Below are 16,418 nucleotides of genomic sequence, written 5' to 3' on the forward strand. Positions count from 1 at the left end.
TTCTACAAGTTTAAAATAATTCTATAAAAAATAAGACACACACACAAACCCTACCTATAAACATCACTAGAAAAAAAGAAGTACCAGTTCTTACCACAATAAAACAAATAAATAAATAAAAATAAAAATTACGAATATGAAACAAAATAAAAATTAGACTAGGCAGAGTATAAATGAGCAGCTACCTATCCTTGGAATTTTAAAAAAATCCTTCTAAGCAAATTAAAATTATTATTTACTGACTCAGTTTTTCTTTTTAAAGGACAAAATAGATGTGTTAAAAATTATGCCAAATTTACTAAATTAAATTTACCATTAAATTCTAAATTTCATTTTAAATTAGCTGAAGAAAAACCCAAATCCTGAATATTTTAAGCTCCTAGTATACAGGTGTTAAGAACTGTAATTCCTACGGAAAAGATAAAAATAAAGATAAATAATTTATTGACACAAAGGTTCCTCAACTACCCAGAATTAAATCAAAATTCTGATTTTGATTTAATTCTGGATAGTTTAAAACACATTTAAACCTGTGTTTCAGAAATTATAATTAAGCCAAGAAATTATGCCATAAAAGCAGTTATTTCATTACGTGTGCAGTACTCTCTATAAGATATACTTTTATTTATCTATTCAAAATGGAATTAGCCCTTTATGAAATAACCTCAGACTAAAATGACAGCTCTAAAACACTGTCATATTACATAACTGCTTCTGTTCCTTACTGAATCTATTACAATCTATATCAAAATTCAATCAAAGTACAGCTTAAAGAAAAAGCACAACTCAACTTCGATCTTCTGTGAAAACCAGTATTGCAAGAAACTACTACTATCATTCTCAGGTGGTTTAAAGAGAATCGCTTTTCAAATATACATGATAAAAATAATCAGAATCAAAAATATTTTTTCTTAAAATCTATTTCCTAATCCTTCATCTAAATTTCATACTTTAATGGCTTTAAGCAAACTCTTCTTAAACACACTTGCATCAAGAGGTCACTAGGCTTTTAAAGATAAAAACTACTAATTTATTTCCTATTCCCAATAATCAATCCTGAGGGAATTAAGGATCAGAAGTATGTAACTACCATTTTCAGAGTCTGAAGAAAAATGTGGTTTGTGAAACATAATTGTGAACAATATATGTTCAGAGATGAAATTATTCTAAATTTTAAAAAGCTAAAATTCAACCTACCAAAAACAGTTTCCTAATTTTCTTTTCTAACTCGGGTACTTATACAAGTTTAGTAAAATACTGTAATGAATAAGGTTGACTGGATGACTCTTTGTCTATTACAAACTCTTCTCTCTGTTCTAAACTGTACTGACTGGATTTCTTTGAAGCTAGGGTTCCAGGTGTGATTTATGCTTTAGAATCACTGGTATAAGCCCTTCTATTTGGAAATGGGTTAAGAGGGGACAAGCAGGCAGATCAGAGGTCCCCAAACCCCAGGCCACAGACCACACAACAGGAGGTGATTGGCAGGCGAGTGGATGAAGTTTCATCTGTATTTACAGTCGCTCCCTATTGCTCACATTACCGCCTCAGCTTCACTTCCTGTCAGATTAGTGGTAGCATTAGATTCTCATAGGAGCGCAAACCCTATTGTGAGCTGCACATGCGAAGTATCTAGGTTGCGTGCTCCTTCTGAGAATTTAATGCCTGATACTCTGTCACTGTCTCCCACCACCTCCAGATGAAACTGTCTAGTTGCAGGGAAACAAACTCAAGGCTTCCACTGATTCTACATTATGGTGAGTTGTATAATTATTTCATTATACACTACAATGTAGTAATAATAGATACAAAGCCCACGATAATGTAATGTGCTTCAATTCCCCTGCCCCAATCCACGGAAAAATTGTCTTCTGTGAAACTGGTCCCTGGTGCCAAAAAAGGCTGGGGACCATTGTGGCAGATGACATCTATTTTTTTTATTGATTGATTGAGACAGAGTTTTCCTTTTGTTGCCCAAGATGCAGTGTAGCGACACAATCTCTGCTCACTGCAACCTCCACTTTATGGGTTCAAGTGATTTTCCTATCTTAGCCTCCCAAGTAGTTGGGATTACAAGCATGTGCCACCATGCCCAGCTTATTTTGTATTTTTAGTAGAGACGGGGTTTCACCATGTTGGCCAGGCTGTTCTCTAACTCTTGACCTCAAATGATCTGCCCACCTCGGCCTCCCAAAGTGGTAGGACTACAGGCGTGAGCCCCCGCAGCCAGCAGACATCTATTTTTTTGACTAGTATGGATCACTGTAAAGGCAACATGGTTAAAGTGACAGCTACCATGGTAGCTTCCAGGTGTTGTATTTTCCAGATCATGGCAGGGCGGCAGCTTCCTTAGCAGTCCAGTTCTGCAGTGTGGCTGAGGTACTCTTAGGAAGTCAGCTGGATCCTGCTGCCAGCACTCTCTGTGATTCTGCTATTTACTACCATAAAATATATCCTTTTATGATTGAACTAGGTAGAATATGTTATACTATCTGTTTCACCCTGTCAAATACAACTACTAAACCCAAAGCATGAATATTTGGCTATTATATCAAGTAATTTAGACAACCATCTAAAACACCTAAAACTTATAAATTATATCAGAAAAACATGAGCTAAAATTTTAAATAACTATCATGAAAAGTAACTTACCTTGGTAAGAAATTACCTGTACACTAAGCTGTACAGTTCCATCGGTTTTTACTCCTTGGTCAAATAAACTTCGTTCTGGATCCAGCTAACCATGGATAAAATGAGTAAGATTATTTTAGTGCAATCATTAGATTAAGTCCCTTGCCTTTGGTTTAGAATAAATGGATGTACCAAACAGAACTTAATTACTAAACATACTAATTAAATTATAAGAACACATTATTTAGCTTATCATATTTAATTCTTTGCCAAAATTTAAAATATTTTCACCACTGAGGAAGTAATTCAGGATAGCACACCACCAAATTTGTTGTGTTAGTTTTCTCTACCTCTGGAGTCTAGTTTGGGATTTTAAATAATTCCAAAAGGCAATTATTCATTCTGAAATGTATTTAAAGTAGAAGGTAATGCTATATCTGTCATGAATAAGTAAAAGTGTTTAATTAGTGGTGATAACTTACCTAAATATATTAACATATTCTTGTCATATCTGCCTTGTAACCAACGCTACATATTGAAGGGTTTACTCTAAATCTCTCATCATAAAGTTAATAAAATTAAAGCACTTATGACCTTACTACCTAACCTAGCTATGAATATCTTGAATCCTAATTCCATATCATTTCAGTATTAGTGTTTTTTCCTTCATATATCCTTATAATGAATGCATTTCACACTATGGCAAATTGATGATAAAACGTTAATTCTGACTTCCAGACACTTTCTGTCATCAGCTTAAAGACAGGCTTCCATTAGAATCATCTTGCATAATTTATAACTGTGTCTACATGTCATAAAGCTGCATGTCCTACTCTCATTCCCAAGAATTCAACTGATGCTGTCATCATGGCACAAACACATGACAAATGACTATGAATCTAACTTGAACAGGGGACTAGACAAACTGTGTAGGGCTGGGCATGGTGGCTCACACTTGTAATCCCAGCACTTTGGGAGTCCAAGGCAGGTGGATCACCTGAGGTCTGAAGTTCGAGACCAGCCTGGGCAACACGGAGGAACCCTGTCTATACACAAATACAAAAATTAGGCAGGAGTGGTGGCGTATGCCTGTAATCCCAGCTACTTGGGAGGCTGAGGCATGAGGATCACTTAGAGCTGGTAGGCAGAGGTCGCAGTGAGCGCCACTGCACACAGCCTGGGCAATACAGCAAGACTCTGTCACCAAAAAAACAAACAAAAAAAAGACTGTGTAACCTTGTAGACAGATAGATTTAGATTAAATATGACAGTTTCATCCATTAATATACATTTCATTAAAAATTGTCTTAATGTCAAGTTTTTTCTCCTTGTCTGGTGGACACTGGTATTATTCACTAGAAGCTATGGCAAATGTAACTCTGAAAGTATAAGCTCTCAGGTACTGAACATAATAGTAAGTTCACTAAAAGCCAGCACAAGGACAAAACTCAAGCCTGGTATTTGATCTTGTGTTTAACATTCTTCAAAAAAGTGCAACTTAGCCATTGTTGCCTCAGCTTTCAAGTCAGCCCACAGCATTACCGTAAGCAGCAAGACTTCTGATTGAAATGTATGTTCGCATTGACATGGAGAACAGAAGTGTGGTCCTCATATCCTTTTTAAGGCGGAAACAGGGACAAGGAGTAATGCAAAATGCCCTTAGATCCAAAGCTAGCCCTGAATTCTATGACAATATGAATTATAAATATTACCATTTATCCAACTAATATTTACTGAGAACTTGGAAGAGGCTGGGTAATCTGCAGGCCATACTTTCATATTGGATAGGTCAAGTATTCTAAAGAAAGCAATAAATGTTACAGCTGAAAGACAACTAAGAGATCAAGTCCAGATTCCCCTTTATTTTACATATGAGCAAAACCAGGCAAAGTCCAGTGACTGAGTTATATTCACTACAAACCTTTAAAAAAGTTTTTTGTTTTTTTGACTCAAACAAGTGAAGAGAGTTCTGGAGCCACAGAGGTCTGGGTTCAAATTCCAGTATACCCCTTTGTAGCCACACATTGGGCAAATTATTTAACCTCTTTAAATCTGTTTCTACATCTGCAGAATGTGACTAAGAATATGCTGATTTCAAAGACTGATGTGAAGATTACATGAGAGAATTAGAGTGTTTTGCAAGTATTTTTTTCACTCAACGTACCTTGCCCATATAGCTCAAGTTCACCAGTTTTTAATGGCTACCTCAAATTCTATTCTATGGAACTAATTTATCAAATCTCATTTTTGGAACATTTGAGGTGTTTTCAGTTTTTGCAAAGCCATGAACATTTTCATGCATATACCTTTACCTAACCAAGTGAGCATTTCTGTAGGAATAATTTGCTTAAGTGGAACTGTTAGGTATTTCACATTTAACATTAACAGATATTAAGTGGGAGGTGGTCTTCCAAGAAGACTAAGCTAATTCATCCTCTCATTGTTAAGAGAAAAAAACTTTAAATCCTAAAATTGTAACATTACTAGACCTTCCCACATGCCCTAGTTTTAGAGGCACTCTATCATCCCTACCCACCACCAATTACTAGATTTATATTGAAATGAAAAGATTAAAGTATGGTTAAAAGGCAAATAAAATGCACAAACTTTGTTAAAACATTTCAACTTATTGTACAACAGTATCTTATTAAAAATAGTAGCAGCATATGATGATTTGAATTTTTAAAAAACTAATACAAAAGTTCTGTAATATAAGGAATACTCATATCACAAGCCAGGCAGGGGAAGGAGTAAAGAATAAAATAAATCAAACAATCCAAAAGATGACACAATATACATTAATCTAAGTTAATATAAAAATAGTATAAAACTCAGCCAGGCGCACTGGCTCACACCTGTAATCCCAGCACTTTGGGAGGCCGAGGCGGGTGGATCACTTGAGATCAGGAGTTCAAGACCAGCCTGGCCAACACGGCAAAACCCCATGTCTACTAAAAATACAAAAAATTAGCCAAGGTGTGGAGGCATCGGCCTGTAGTCCCAGCTACTCAGGAGGCTGAGGCAGGAGAATCGTTTGAACCTGGGAGGTGGAGGGTGCAGTGACCCGACATCGCACCACTGCACTAAAGCCTGGGTGACAGAACGAGGCTCCATTTCAAAAAAAAGAAAAAAAAAGTATAAAACTCTAGTATTTAATCATATGTTTAAGGAAGGTCATGGAAAACTGTATGGGCAATCCTATTTAGGCTGCTACCTTTTATACATAGAAGTACTACCTATCTTTAAAACGTACTGTAAAATATGACTCAGACTATGTTTCAGACATAACATATTATAATACTACCATGGGTAAAATCCTTTTCCAATAAATTCCAGGACCTATCAGTTGATATTTAAATTCTTATCCAAAACTTACTGTTAGAGAAAGTAAAGGTAAAAGGGAAATGTAGAAATCATTTAGTTAAATGATACGTTTGAGAAGTTAAAAGCTGGCTAGAAATACACTTCAGCTTCAAAAGTCAATGTGCTTCCTACTGTTACTACTTATATTTAAGCTTTGATTCTAATTTATTTAAACTTCTTATTTTATATTTGTGAAAGTAAAAAACATTTCATTTGTTTTAGTACTAAATATTTAAAATATAATTTTAAATGGAGAAAATTTTGCTTAAAAACCTTTTTATTTCTAAACACTTAAATTTTACAGTAATACAGGTCAAATCTTCTTACAGAGATAAAGTCTACAGCTATAAAGAAAAGGCTAACAAAAAATATTCCTACGTAGACTAAAATGTTGCAATAGAAATTTACAAAAATAAAAATTACCTGGATATCTTGCAGGCAAATTTCATGAGCATCCAAAGAACACTGTAGTCTCGGTTCTAGCAGTTTCTTTAAATTGCCTATTGGTTCATTGATGTCTATGGCCTGGCTTACACATTCAGCTGGCGCGTAGGTTTGTTCTACGATGCTAAATGTTAAAGATGTAAGTGCTAACAGTTACATTTTTTACCCTGGATTTCAAAGTAACAACATGCTAAAAACATAATCCCAAACCAAAACACATTTCTGGTCTTTGAAAAGTCATTTCTACATAGATACTGTGGTAGGCTCGTCATCAACCAGTGTTGTCAAAATGAACACTGAATTTCATAGAGAAATGCTAGCTTGAAATTTAAAGCATTCTTGTAAATATGCCTCATTATGCATGTATGTACATATGTGTGTATGTGTACACATATAAATATTGCACATACGTTATGTCTGCATTTGCATTACATTTTCAAGTTATTCTGAAGAATTTTAGACCCAGAAAGAAAGACACATTGTCTCCTCAAAATCTGTATGCCATCTCTACTAGTCAATTTCCCTTCCCCACATAAATAAAAATGTAAAGACATAAAAACAGAATAAGTTAAATAAAAGACTTTCCCTTTAATTTAATATGAACACAACTGGTTATAATCAGGACAGCTCCATGTTTAAAAAAAAAATTTATATTCTTCCTAAAAACTGTCTTAGTGCTCTTTCATATTATTTCACACTTTGAATTCAAAAGGGTTAAAATCTTTGGTAAGTAATCCTACATATCTCTTACTAATCCTTATATAGGGCCAAATAGAAGACAAACACTAAGTAATATTTGCTGAATTGGTGAATGTGGAATTCAATTAAGTATTCCAACATGTTTAATTTAAATATGATTTAAATCTTATTTTGATTGGCAAAAACAGTATGCATTAAAAATCTGTCGACTTTTCACATAAATTACAAGTAAAATGAGATATATACATGATATTCAATGAACATATATAGGTTAAAATTTTTTCTAAAACATTTATTTATATTTTTAGAGAGCGTCTCCCTATGTTCACACCAGGCCGGCCTCAAACTCCCGAGCTCAACTGATCTTCCTGCCTCAGCCTCCCAAGTAGCTGGGACTACAAGTGTGTGCCATTGCACCTGACTTAAAACATTTAAAATTTATAAAATAGACCCCTTATGATTAAAAACAAGTTTATTTAAAAATACTAGTATACTATTGTTATTTGTTAAGGTAAAAAAAACCCTTAAGTAAGCCTTTTTACCAAACTTTTCAGCTATAGCCATGGTAGGTTTTTTTTTTTTTCTTTTTTTTTTTTGAGATGGAGTCTCGCTCTGTCTCTAGGCTGGAGTAGAGTGGTGCGCTCAGCTGACTACAACCTCTGCCTCCCGGGTCCAAGCAATTCTCCTGCCTCAGCCTCCCGAGTAGCTGGGACTACAGGCGTGCACCACCATGCCTAGCTAATTTTTTTTTATTTTTAGTAGAGACGGGGGTTTCACCATTTTGGCCAGGATGGTCTCGATCTCTCGACCTCGTGATCCACCTGCCTTGGCCTCCCAAAGTGCTGGGATTACAGGAATGAGCCACTGTGCCAGGCCAGCTTTTTCTTTTTTTGTAACAATTATTCTTAAGATTCAAATGTCACTTTAAAACAAATTTTTAAAGAACTATTTTATACTAGCTGAACGTTAAACATTTTAAAAAAGTTTTTATTGCTATCATTTAAACCTTGGAAGACCTCATACAAATATCTAAAGTACCAATTTCTCTCTTAAAAAAAAAAAGTAGATTATCTCACACTACTACACCTAAATTCCTGCACAGCAAAAATCTACGTTAGGTGAACAACAATTACTGCCTCCTTCACATAGGTCATACACATTAATCACCAATCTTTCACCTAACCTAGACTATCCACAAAAGGTCAGATAGTACATACTTTAGACTTTGTGGACCATCTGTGTGCATGCATGTATAAACATAAACTTATGTATGCTAGGCTCCAAGAGGGCTCCTAATGATTCTTAAATTCATGCCCTTTTAAAGTTCCCTTCCACACTGTACCAGTGTCGGACTGTGTGACCATAAGACTAAGACAAAGTGATGTGTCACTTCTTAGATTACTTAAAAAAGACACTGGGGCTTTCTACCTTGCCATTCTATGTCTCTCAGACCATTTGCTTTAAGGGAAGCCAGCTGCCATCCCATGAGCAGCCCTAGAGAGAGTCATGTGATGAGGAACTGAGGCATCCTGCTAAGAGTCTCAAGCATGACTTTGGACGCAGACACTCTAGCCCTAGTCAAATCTTCAGAAGACTGCAGCCTGGGCTGACAGCTTCATTGCAAACTCATGAAATACCCCAGAGACAGATCCTCCCAGGTAAGTTGCTCCCAGGTTCCTCTGAGAAACAATGTGCAATAAAAAATGTTGGGCTTTTTTTTTTTTTTTGAGACAGCACCTTGTCCTGTCACTAAACCTGGAATGCGGTGGCACAATCATGGCTCACTGCAGCCTTGAACTCCTGGGCTCACGCAATCCTCCCACCTCAGCCTCCAGAGTAGCTGGGACTTAGGCACATGTCATCAGGCCAGGCTAATTTTTTTTTTTTGTATGTTTTGTAGAGACAAGGTTTTGCCATGCTGCCGAGGCTGGTCTTGAACTCCTGGGCTCAAGTGATCTGCCCACCTTAGCCTCCCAAAGTGTTGGGATTACAGGCATGAGCCACTGCATCTGGCCAAATGTTGGGCATTTTTAGTTTCTGAATTTTGGGATAATTTGTTACACAAATATCTATACACGAAATTCCACAGAAGCATGCATTCCCTCTTTCTTATGCTGGAAAAACTGGGATAAACAAGTTGAAAAGCTCTATTAAAAATTTAAGATTTTTAAATCTCAACTGTACTCTCAACATTCAGTATCCTCCTTAATTATCTTGTCCAGTTCCACTGCAGAGATTTCTAAACCTTTGTTACTCCACGGAGATTCTCTACTACTTTTCAATCCCTTTTACTTTCGGCTTATTATCTCACCTCCTACTTCATGGAGTAAAATGGAGACCATTAACTACTACTTTCCTCAATCTTCTTGTTGACTCCCAAATGTCTATTTCTACCCATGTTCTCTCCTTGGATTCTGAACTCATTACTACTGTCCTCCTTTCAAATAAGTATGATTCCATTATTATTCCAAGAATTAACAATTTTCCCTACACTTTATACGTAGTACTGGTCCCATAATTACTCATATACCTGTATGTCTCCTCAAATACAATGTGGCCTTTATAAGGGCAGATTAGCATCTTATTTATTCACATATTCTTGTCAATTAGTTGTTTACAACAGTTACTCATAAATATTTGTTAAATGAGTTCAGGTTGAATTAAACTATTTCTGAAATTAAAGCAACCAGTGCTGAGGAAAAGAATAAAGAATCAAATGCCCTAAAGGAGAAAACTATTGAAATCAATTGCTTCTGATTTCATTTATCCTTTTATTACCATTAGTTTAAAACTGTCTTTCCCTCTCAGCTACAAGCACACTAAGTCAGAGGAAATAAAACAATATATTATCCCCTAAAATGCTGAGAACAGTTAAAAAAAAGAAAGTCCAAAAGAACTATGACTTGTTTCCTGGTTTTAATTAGGTATATTGATATTTTGAAAAAAAATGATAAATTCAGAAACACCAACCTTTCTTCTGTGCACTCTGCTTTCTCTGTTCCATCAATCTCAATTTCTATCAGCTCCTCTGCTTCTCTTTTAGTCATGGCTGGAGTATTTCAAAGGATCAGTCCTGCAAGAGTGACTTTTTAAGATATTTTAAAACTATCCACATAAACAGAAATGACAAGAAGTAGAGACCCAATCCAAATAAAAGGCAAACGGCAAGCAGAAGAGGGGGAAGTAGTCTTTACATATAGAAGAAAATCAGCTGGGCGTGGTGGCTCGTCTCTAATCCCAGCACTTCGGGGGGCCAAGGCAGGCAGATTGCTTGAGCCCAGGAGTTTGAAATCAGCCTGGGTAACTTGGCGAAATCCTGTCTCTACTAAAAATACAAAAATTAGCAGGGCGTGGTGGCACACACCTGTAGTTCCAGCTATTAATACTTCGGAGGCTGAGATGGGAGGATCACCTGAGCCCAGGAGGCTGAGGCTGCAGTGAGCCATGATCGCATCACTGCACTCCAGCATGGGCGACAAGAGACCCTGTTTGAAAAATAAAATAAAGAAAATCCACAAATGACATTTATAAACTAATTTTTTTAAAAACTGGCATTTATTAACCTGACATGACAACTTCATCAATCTACTGGATTTACTGGGATGTTTTTGGGACCAATCGCAATCAATAAGTTACCTCAAAATTAAGTTAAGGGTCTGTTAACTATATTAAAGCAACTCAGTCTCAATAACAGATTCAAACCTGAAGCTTAACGTGGAGATTAACTATGTTTATTCAGCTAAAAGTCGTACCTTAGTAGCAGAATTTACCGCAAAGTATCACACTGATACAATGATAAGCAAATTAATCAGCTAGGATTTGGTACAGATGATGTCTCTTTTAAATGCAAGAATATTATAAAACAGCAAAACAAAGTAACAAATTATAGATATGCACATTATTTCCCTGATTACACACAGTAGAAAATTTCTAATGATTTTTTCAGATGTGGTTTTATTTTAAACCACTACTTCAGTTTTTAATTATCCCATGTAAAATTTTTATCTATTGCTTAAAACCACTGATACAAAAACATTAGAATTTTAAAAATGCTAAGTAATACACAAATAGCTGATATACATAGATATTTCTTTGTGGACATTTCTGAGGTGTTAACACTGTTAAGTACCAGGTTCTGTTATTAACTATCTCGCAATAGGTCAATGAATTTGTCTTTGAACTCCATACGCACTTTCAGTCCACAGCACCTCTGAGTAGTTAGAATAACTACTCAGTAGATGTACTACCACATCTAAAAAGAGACGTACCTTTAAAAGGAACGCTCCACTAAATTTGGTATTCCGACATTTACAAAAGAGTTGTGCTCCCACTTACAAGGTTTGACTAAATGAAGAATTTAAATATTCATTTGTATTAATAACCATTACTCGTTGAGCATCAGGTACTGCATTCAAATGCTTTGCATACAGCAATCTTATTTTGAGCCCCATCTCATACAAACGTTATTCAGAGGTGAGGCTAAACCACCTGTGGCTCCACGTCACAGTTTTGGTGTATCAACCTAAGTAGGTATCATTCCAGATGGGGATGAACCATGATTGTCCAAATATAGGCTCTGTATTGCGTATATCAGTACAACAGCCACCACCACCCCTTACCTGGAGTACTGCAACACTCTCCTAAAGGGGGTCCTTGTGTCCACTCTTGTCCCCCCACAGTCTATTCTCAGTCAACACAACAGCCAGAGGTGTGATCGTTTTTAAAACGCAGCTAGGGCCAGATACGGTGCCTCATGCCTGTAATCCTAACACTTTGGGAGATCGAGGAGAGAGGACTGTTTGAACCCATGAGTTCAAGACCGGCCTGGGCAACATAAAAAGAACCTGTCTCCTATAAAAACATTTTTAAAATTAGCCAGGCATGGTGGTGTGCACCTGTTGTCCTAGCTACTCGGGAGGCTGAAGTGGGAAGATCGCTTGAGAGCAGGAGTTGACGCTGCAGTGAATGATGATCGTGCCACTGCACTCCCTCCTGGGCAACAGCGAGACCCTGTCTCTTTAAATAAATAAATAAAAGTAGAAAGTCCTTAAAAATAGAAGAGGAAATTGGAAGAGAGAGCCAGAGTGATTCAATGTGAAGACTTGCCGCTTAGGTGTGACTGGCTTTGAAGATGGAGGAAAGGAGCTATGACCCAAGAAATGCAGGTAGCTTCTGAAAGCTAGACAAGGAACAGATTCTCCCTCGAAGGCTCTAGAAAAACAGCACAGGCAACACCTCATTTTAGCCCAGAGACCTACTTCATATTTCTGACTCCAAAACTGTACGATAATAAACCGGTGGTGTTTTTAAGCCACTAAATTTGCATAATTTGTTACACTAGCATTAAGAAACTGAGTCTCCCTTCCCACTTTAGAAAGGGCTATAACTGTAAGTTCTCAGTATCTCCAACTATGGGGTAGCTGGTTTTCTGACAAATAGCTGGCACCTAAATCTAGACTGCCTGACACAAAATGATCTAATTTTTCCCACATAATTAAGGTTGCTCTCAGGCTTGCCCTTTAAGGACAAACAATAAAAGGGTAAGGTTCTCCACTGGGATGGACACATGCATATGGAGCAGACTGCGCAGGCTCCGTTCACAGGCATATCTAGCAGACTGCGCAGGCTCCGTTCACAAGCATATCTAGCAGACTGCGCAGGCTCCGTTCACAAGCATATCTAGCAGACTGCGCAGGCTCCGTTCACAAGCATATCTAGCAGACTGCGCAGGCTCCGTTCACAAGCATATCAAACAGACTGCGCAGGCTCCATTCACAAGCATATCTAGCAGACTGCGCAGGCTCCGTTCACAAGCATATCAAGCCGACTGCACAGGTTCTGTTCACAAGCATATATAGCAGAATGCGCAGGCTCCAGCAGGCTTCTTTTGGGGATGATGAAAAAACGAAGACCCTCTGTTGTTGTTGTTTTTTCTTGCTGATGCTGGTCTAATAAGCCTTCTTTTTCTCCAATAAAGCCTATTCCTCAACTGGTGCTATGTGTAAAATTGTGGAATTCATCCTGAGTGCTAAAGAAAACAGGTGGAAACCGAATAGGGATCTACCTTGAAGGACAACATAAGCTTCACAGGGCAAGAATATGTGTTCACAGATATATACAAAGTACTCTGAAGAGTACTACCTTCAGCAGGCACTCCACCAATATGTGTTGAATAAATTAGTAAGAACTATTTCACACCATATAAAATGAACTACACATGCCTTAAAGGATTAAACATAAAAGGCAAAACTATAAAACAGAAGAAAATGGCAGGGACATTTTTGTGGTCTCAGGATAGAAAAGGATTTCTTAAATAAAATTCCAAGAACATAACCCTGAGGAGAAAAATCTGATTACATAAAAATCAAGATTTATGTTCAAGAGACAGGCTACAGAATGGAAAAATATTTCCAATACCCAAAAGTGACAATGGAGTAGACAATGGCCTGGAATTTGATAACCAAAAAAAGGGACAAATTAGAAAAGCAGTTAAAGCATAGGAAAAGGATATTCACATAAAGGGAAACCAAAATAACTCAGGATACAAAGAAATGCCCAAATTCAAATCATTCAAAAGTTCAATTTAAAACAAGAAACTACCACTTTATACCATGTGTGTGTTGAGGGGGCAGGGGGGCGGCGGCGGCAAATGCCAGAAAGTTAAATAACGAGAGCAGTTACCAGGGACATAAGATTCCTCTGTCTCTGTAGATGTGGTGTACACACAGGTATAGATATTCTGGAGAAAAGTATATCAAGCATACTTATACCTATAACCCAGCAATTTCATCTCTAACTAAGCATTCCAGAAAAATTCTCAAATTGGTTAACAGGATTGATTGATAATGTTCAGGGCAGCTTTATTGGTGACAGCTGGTGCCAATCCAAGTGTCTATTTTAAGAAAGTATTAAGCAAAGAAAATGTAGAGAAAGTATACACTATGGAATTTTAGTATTGGTTAAAAGGAAATAATGTCCACACAAAATAGATAAATTATAAAAAACTGTTGTCTACAGAAAAAAGTGAGAATCAGGTTTATAGCAGAATAGCACTTTAAAAAAATCACTTATTTTCAGGGCTTATAAAGAGGTCCGCTCCCATCTCCACAACCAATTTTTTTAAAATTAGAAAACATAAATTTTCTGGAAACTTTGGCAAAATAGAAAAAAAAGCATATGATGTAGCCAGAGGCTGAGAAGTGGCTCTAATGGCTTATCAGCAGGGACACCTGGGGCTCCCCTAATATAAACACTAAAATAGGAAGTTGCTACAAAGAAATTTATCCTATGATCTTTCAAAAAATTTATAGACCAATCCCTAGAAAGTGCCAAATAGAGAAAAAACAAAACAAAACAAAAACCCATGCCCTTTTGGAGAAAAAAGAAATTACTCAGTTTCTTAAATGATCTTTCAAAAAATATTACTCAGTCTCTTAAATCTTTCTCTCCTGGTTCTCTATGCTTAGTCCAGAGAAGCAAAACAGAGATTTGAGAAATAGTCCAAATCTTTCATATCAGTTTTTGAGTGAGTCTTATCTCTTTTTCTGAAACCAGTTCCTCAGACTTCTATGTCAATACTTTGGAAAACTGAGAGAAAATTACTTGCAGTTTCTCCATCTAAGGGCTGCCCCCGCCAGAACTGCACAGAACAATTTCATATACTTTAACACTCTGGTTCTGCTGGATTAAATCCAACCTGGGGTTCGGAATGTTTCACAAGATGGGATACAAACTAAACTTGAGTTTAACGAAAAATTCTGGGAACGGCTAGTGTGTTTTAAAATACAGATACGTGTAACATTCCCTTTTGAAACTACAGATAAATTTGAGAATTGTCCTTCATTGGAGAGCATTATTACAGAGCTTAGAACATTTTTTTCCCAATATATTATAAGTGGAGTGTGGGGGTACCTGCGAGATTAACTGCGTATTTTCCTAAGTTATCAAATGCTTTTCAGTGTCTGAGGAAATTAAAAGACATTTTTATTTTCAAAAATAAAGGTAGCAGTTAAGAAAAAGCAAAGCATGCATATCTATGTAATATAAAGAGAGAAAGCACATACAGTGAAAGATTAACAGTTGGGACCCTCAGGTGAAGGGTATCTGGGTGTTCACTGCATGATTTTTTCCCCAATTTTTCTGTAGGTTTGGAGTTTTATATATAAAGAGTTGAGGGAAGGCTAAAGTCAACAGTTTTAATTTAGTACTCGGTCTGATGACTTGCTTCAACCTAACATCTAGCTCATGATTTAATTACTTCATTACTATACATGCCTCATGACAGATGCTCTTGTATACACAATTCAGGTAAAATTGACTTAAGTCCACCCAGCGTCACTGTATGTCTAAAAATAAAGAAGCTTGGAAAGCCTGGATGGAACCCTGAGAGACAGGCTAGTCCCTCAAGCAGTTGCTAAAGAGTTGAGCGGTTTCTTCTTAAGTTCAAGATAACACTACAGAAGAATGTTATCACCGCCTCGTTCTACAATTCGCTCAAGTGAATCCTGCTAACTCTTTGCTCTTCTCACGAGTCAGACCTACTGCTATTAGTGGAAACTACTTATGAAATGAATTTTATTTCTAAATTTCTAATCATCTTGCAATGCAATATTAGGCACTGTCCTCTCGGTCCGCTAACCTGATCAAACTGGGGTCCCTAAATCCAAACACGCACACACAGCGTGTCTTGTAGCACACAAAAAAATCTCAAAGTAGACAACCCATGTTATCTCCTTGGTTTACTTCCTCGCTTAAAAACAAAACAAAAAAAAACTCAGATGGCTACCATATACGCTGATAAATGATTCTGGTGTAAGTGTGTTGTTCTATAAAGAGAGCGGATTTGAAGTGAGTGAATCGCTGAGTCCCGCGATGAGACAGGGTCTGCATGTTGCTCTTAAAATCTCGGGGGCGTCAGGACCACATCCCAGCTGAGCAGGCTGAGACCGCTGAGGAGTGCGGACGGGCGAGGAGGGGACAAGGAAGGGAGGGAGCGGCGACAGGAGACCCGTCCGGCGCGGGTCCCGACGGTGCCCCGTCCCCCCGGGCTCCAGGCCGCTCGCCCCCCGCCCCTCCCCTTCGCTCCCCGCACAGCCTCTCCCGCCCCTCCCCACCCGGCTCCCTCAAGTCTCCACGAACGGAAATGGGAGTCACAGCGCCGGGGACCAGCGGAAACAAAACACAGAGGCGGCCGCGGGGGGGCCCTTGTGGGGGAAAAGGCCCCGGAACGAGGCCGGCCCGCGCGGGCCCGCGTTCCCCCCCTCCCCAGCGGCCGCACTCAC

At 37.7% G+C, this 16,418-nt stretch overlaps 1 protein-coding gene across 9 annotated transcripts in view; it reads right to left on the reverse strand.

The window, feature by feature from the left end:
* Positions 1–16,418, reverse strand: part of GABPA (GA binding protein transcription factor subunit alpha) — a 37,983-nt gene that overhangs the window by 20,946 nt on the left and 619 nt on the right. For 3 of the 9 annotated variants that reach the window (XM_055279355.2, XM_055279358.2, XM_055279357.2), the window contains exons 2-4: positions 10,108–10,210; positions 6,418–6,562; positions 2,653–2,737 (exon numbers count right to left, since the gene is read on the reverse strand). In XM_055279355.2, the coding sequence (XP_055135330.1) occupies positions 2,653–2,737; positions 6,418–6,562; positions 10,108–10,184 (307 nt within the window). In that variant the 5' untranslated portion in view covers positions 10,185–10,210. Of the gene's footprint in view, positions 1–2,652; positions 2,738–6,417; positions 6,563–10,107; positions 10,211–10,501; positions 10,623–11,756; positions 11,989–12,032; positions 15,761–16,418 lie in introns of those variants that run through there. The other 6 variants (XM_063639366.1, XM_063639363.1, XM_063639364.1 and 3 more) reach the window with 6 other exon arrangements.

Source organism: Symphalangus syndactylus, chromosome 5, assembly GCF_028878055.3.
Source record: "Symphalangus syndactylus isolate Jambi chromosome 5, NHGRI_mSymSyn1-v2.1_pri, whole genome shotgun sequence".
Lineage (NCBI taxonomy): Eukaryota > Metazoa > Chordata > Mammalia > Primates > Hylobatidae > Symphalangus > Symphalangus syndactylus.